This window comes from Gopherus flavomarginatus, chromosome 2 (genome assembly GCF_025201925.1).
Source record: "Gopherus flavomarginatus isolate rGopFla2 chromosome 2, rGopFla2.mat.asm, whole genome shotgun sequence".
Taxonomy (NCBI): domain Eukaryota; kingdom Metazoa; phylum Chordata; order Testudines; family Testudinidae; genus Gopherus; species Gopherus flavomarginatus.
In genome coordinates this window covers 82,168,636-82,174,067 of record NC_066618.1, presented here as the reverse complement: position 1 = coordinate 82,174,067, position 5,432 = coordinate 82,168,636, and the positions used below count along the sequence as shown (strand labels likewise).

Sequence of the window (5,432 nt, the reverse complement as noted above, 5' to 3'; positions counted from 1 at the left end):
GTAAGATTAATAGTAGTGATTTCCTGAATTTGTCATAACATGCAAGTCTTTTGAGGTTTTTACGTTGTCTATTTGTTTCTACGATTACACATTTTAATAGATTTAACTTCCTTTTGATGCATGTGCAGAACTGCTATTAATATTAATGAGAACTATGTGTTTGTTTCAAGAGGAGAAGTCTAGAAAAAGATTTGGGGTCTAGAAAAAGATTAGTAAACATATTTGTGCATTATTCAAATATATAGTTATAACAAAGTAATCTTTTTTTAAAAATGCCCTTGTATTGGTACAATTGTCACCCTCGCAAAATAGTTGTGAATACTTACCAGCCCAAACATAGGAGGTAGGTGGTATCATTATTTATTATTAATTATTATTTATTTATTAAGAGCAGCAGCATCTACTCACCTATCTTTACCTAGTGACTGATGATAACAGAGAAAAATATCTTAAGGAGATTTTTCTTTTCCATCAAAAACAAATTACTAGCCCCAGGCAAATGTGTAGGTAGAATTTACAAGTCCAGTTGCAGATTTCTATGGGTTTTCCAAAGGATATATGTATCCAAATCCTACTTGTTTTATTTTAACACCATGTCTATGGAGTAGGGAAGTTTTACATATGAGAAAAATGATTTACCCTTAATACTTAATGCACATGTATTAAGTGACCTTTCCAATGTGACAGTAAGTCTCTGGTGGAGCCAGGAACAAAACCCAGATCTCCTTAGTCCTAATCCAGTGCCTTAAGGACAAGAACATCCTTTTTCTCCAGCACATACTTTAATATACTGAAGATATCCTGACACTTCTTATGAGGCAAATCCTTTCCCAGTGTCATTGCAAGTAGGCTAGTGATATTGGTGAGGGGAGAAAGGGAAGGAGTCCTCCCCCAGGAAATGTACTTCGGTGTAACACTCATTCAAAAAGTTTCTTGGTACAGTTTGTACTGTTGACTCTGCAGATCAAGCTCCTATACTTGCATGTAATTCTAGAGGAAACTGCCAAAATTCTCCTCTTTCTTCCTCTGCAAACTACTCCCCAACAAATCATGGAAAACCAAGACTCTGAGTCCTTACCGTCTCAGTTGCAGAACACACTCTAGATTTGTGTTCAAACTCACTCCTCTTTCTGGGGGATTTTCTTTTAAGGGCAGTGGCAATAACATAATAGTTCAGCCTAAGTTTCTCCTTCAAACTAGGAAGTTTCTAGCATTGGCTTTAGAGTTTTTGTCTTACTCGCCAGTTCTCTCTATGCACAAAGCAGCTTGCATCTGTTTACATTTAGGGTGGAATTAAGACATGCTGTCTACAACTAGTCAGCATTTCTATGCAGGATTCCAACACCTGCTAAGAGGGTGGGGTAATAGAATAATCTTGCTAACCTGTTAACACCCCTAACACAGTCATAAGCATTTTGCATACTTCTATCTTTGACAAAATGCGTGATCCTTTCATGTATTTATACCTGCTCCTGTATTTTCCACTTCATGCATCTGATGAAGTGGGTTCTAGCCCATGAAAACTTAGGCCCAAATAAATGTGTTAGTCTCTAAGGACTCCTCGTTGTTTTTGCTGATACAGGCTAACACGGCTACCGCTCTGAAACCTGATAGGTGACTTTCAGGGGGATTTGTGCTCTTAAGTCACTTAGGTGGCATTTTGAAAATCTAACCCAAAATGTATACTGTTGCCATGTATGGTGTTCTAACAATTTAAAATAACTATTTTCAGATATGAACAAGCTGAACAGCTGAGGAAAAAATCCTTTAAAATGCGACAAAAAGCAGCAAGGCGGAAAGGCAATTTGGTAAAGATTTGATACTTAATCAAAATGGGGGCTAGCTGTGGTTTTGTTGAATGGATGATGAAATGTTTTTGAGGTGTTCTAAAAATCTGATGCTTAAGTGCTTTTGATAATTGAAAGTTTGCCATCTTAACCACTTTAGGAGCAGCATTGGTGTCTGCTCTTTCAACCTCATTGGAAATAAAGGTGGATAAGTACAACTGGAATATTGTGGTGAGCAATGGAAAATAAATAAGTGGATATAGAACCCCTCCAAATATCAGACTTTGGGGATTCAAATTTCATGCTGAGACTATATGTTGTTGAAAGGAAACTAGAGAAATTGCTCTGTAGGAGGTAACTGAGGACCTAATTCTACAACACTACTGTGCATAGTGCCTACTACCATAGATGATAATGTCACAATGGTGACAATGCCAGTAAGCAGTATACTTGGTAATGGTTTAAGGATGAAGCCCTAAGAGTGTGCTTCCTTTTTATGGCACTTCAGTGATTTAGATAATGGCATAGAGAGTACACTTATAAAGTCTGCGGATGATAGCAAGCTGGGAGGGGTTGCAAGTGCTTTGGAGGATAGGATTAAAATTCAAAATGATCTGGACAAACTGGAGAAATGACGTGAAGTAAATAGGATGAATTTCAGTAAGGACAAATGCAAAGTACTTCACTTAGGAAGGAACAATCAGTTATACACATACAAAATGGGAAATGACTGCCTAGGAAGAAATACTGCAGAAAGGGAACTGGGGGTCATAGTGGACCATGAACTAAATATGAGTCAACAGTGTAACACTGTTGCTAAAAAAAGCAAACATCATTCTGGAATGTATTAGCAGGAGTGTTGTAAGCAAGACACGAGAAATAATTCTTCTGCTGTACTCCGCGCTGATTAGGCCTCAGTTGGAGTATTGTGTCCAGTACTGGGTGCCACATTTCTTGAAAGATGTGGATAAGTTAGAGTCCAGAGAGGAGTGACAAAAATGATTTAAAATCTAGAACACATGACCTAGGAGAGAAGATTGAAAAAAATGGGTTTGTTTTGTATGGAAAAGAGAAGACTGAGAGGGGACAGGATAGCAGTTTTCAAGTATGTAAAAGATTGTTACAAGGAGGAGGGAGAAAAGTAGTTTTTCTTAACCTCTGAGGATAGGAGAAGCAGCAATGGGCTTAAATTGCATCAAGGGAGGTTTAGGTTGGACATCAGGAAAAACTTCTTAACTGTCAGGGTGGTTAAGCACTGGAATAAATTGCCTAGGGAGGTCGTGGAATCTCCATCATAGGAGATTTTTATGAGCAGGTTCGACAAACACCTGTCAGAAATGGTCTAGATAATACTTAGTCCTGCCATGAGGCAGGGGACTGGACTAGATGATCTCTCGATGTCCCTTCCAGTCCTGTGATTTCATGGAGGCATACTGTTTGTAATTTACCCCCATGCAGAGACCAACAAAAAGCCTATGCAACCATTAATTCTCAAAATAGGGCTTACATGAGGTCTATTTGGCGCAAAGGCCTTGTGCTGTCCTTCTGCACTGGAGTGAATTTCAGTTGTAGATATTAAACTTTTGATGCTGATGGACTTTCATTACCTTGTGCTTTGCTTTAGTTTGGATTTGCTCTTCTACGTCAACGAGCCTTGCAGCTGGAAGAGCTTACGTTAGGCAAAGACACACCAGATAATGCTCGTACCCTCAATGAGCTTGGAGTTCTCTATTATCTGCAGAATAATCTCGAGTAAGTAATGTTTATGTCACACAGTCATAGATTCCCTCTCTCTTTCTTATATCTAATGAGACACATTATATGGAACCACATGAAAAATTCCCAGTGATAAGTCTAAATACTCTCAAATACTAAATACAGTGTAATTTCCACTCTTTTATTTTTCTATTATGAAATTCACTCATAGTATCTGAAGTCTGCTGTACGGTGAGTGTCATTGGCATCTGGATATTTAACACATCACTGCATTTCCTATTTTAGAACTGATGTATTACTACATTAAATTTAACTATCACTAGTTGTCACAATCCCCTATATTTACAAGTCCTCTGCCCGCCCCTCTTCCTGGGGTCCACTGGTTGCCCCAATAAAGCTCAAAGAAGCTTCTAGTTATGCAGCACCCCTGGCTTTATTTACACAATGTTCTCCCACTACCAGTGTTATGCTACGTACAGAGCTTGCAGGCCCGATAATCTCTCCTAAACAAAGTCTGCCCTCAGCCTGGAGACTGACCTTCTTCTGGCCACCAGCCAGCCTTTGTAGCCCTTGAATCCTCAGGCCCGCAGGTGCAGCTAATTCTAAAGGCCCGGCATCAGGCTTCTCCCCAGCCCCAATCTATTTCCCCTGATTGAGGTTGGCTGAGCAGGGGCTAATTAGGTGCCTTTGCACCAGCACCCAGCTACAGGGATATTTTATGTCCTCTCTACCATGGTTCTCTATTACATTAGACTCTTTTATAAAATTCTAACAGCAAGTTTTTTTTCTTTTATAGCATTCAAAATGCCAGTCCTACAAGGAAAGTAATGAATTGTAAATATATATTATATGTGAGATCCTTGTCCCTACTCTGGTTCCTTTATGATGTGCAAAAGGGCCAGAGCAGCGTAAAGAGGCACCAAAAGCCACATAACTGGCCAGGAGATAATTCCCCTAGCACAAGAAAGGCAGAAGACATCTATGAAACTGTCTCCTAAGAACCGTCTCGCAAGCCCCAGTTCAGAGGCTGTGAGGCGTCAGGGCCACAGCCCTGCAAGCTGAGCCCACAGGGAAACCTGTAGATGTTCTTTAACGTAGCGCCCCCCCCCCCATTATAAGTTACATTGAGATTCTCTGAGATACCTGAAACAGCCCTGAAATGGAAGAATGCCTTAAAGCCACCTTAATTCCTTTTTTTTGCTGTGCCTCTTAGAAGTGCAACACAGAATTTCCCCTCAAGTCTTTAAGTTCTTTTAGATATAGATATATATATATATATATATATATATTTTTGTATCTGAATGTGAGGATCTTAGTGGCAGAATAAAGAAGTTAAAATATGTTGTGCTTTAGAGTGTTTACATGTATAGGCACTAGTTCGTGCAAAATCCTAGTAATGAGAATTGACTTGTAACAGTTGATGCATGTATGTTATTTCTTGTTTTACCTGTCATGCAGTCAGGCCAAAGTCACTGACGATAAATGACTGATATCTGTAAAATCTGCCATGTGAGATTATTGTATACTTTACAGTCTGTCAGTTCAGCCACAATTTTTTCAGATGCTCTCTTTTTCCTGTAGCTCTTTTCCCCCCAATGTAATTGGTAAGGAAAATGGCACACTGTCTTCTAGTAAAGATGAAAGTTTGTTATTGCATTTTGAAACAAGAGTACTGTGCTGTAGTTCTGAATCAACCATTAAAGGGGCTTTTTTGATAGATTGATGCAGCTGAAGAGAATCAGTGATAGAAGCGAATTTGTTTGTATAACTGAGGGTACGTCTACACTACAGGATAAATTCGAATTAGCTTAAACCGATTTTATAAAACAGATATTATAAAGTCAATTGTGTGCGTCCACACTAGGCACATTAATTCAGTGGTGTGCGTCCATGGTCCAAGGCTAGCGTCGATTTCTGGAGTGGTGCACT

General features: G+C 39.2%; 1 protein-coding gene across 1 annotated transcript in view; it reads left to right on the top strand.

Annotated features, from left to right (window-relative positions):
• NPHP3 (nephrocystin 3) overlaps window positions 1-5,432 on the top strand; it is a 43,059-nt gene that overhangs the window by 30,738 nt on the left and 6,889 nt on the right. Inside the window, exons 22-23 of the mRNA XM_050937882.1 lie at window positions 1,733-1,808; window positions 3,412-3,539. Of these exons, the coding sequence (XP_050793839.1) occupies window positions 1,733-1,808; window positions 3,412-3,539 (204 nt within the window). The remainder of the gene's footprint in view (window positions 1-1,732; window positions 1,809-3,411; window positions 3,540-5,432) is intronic.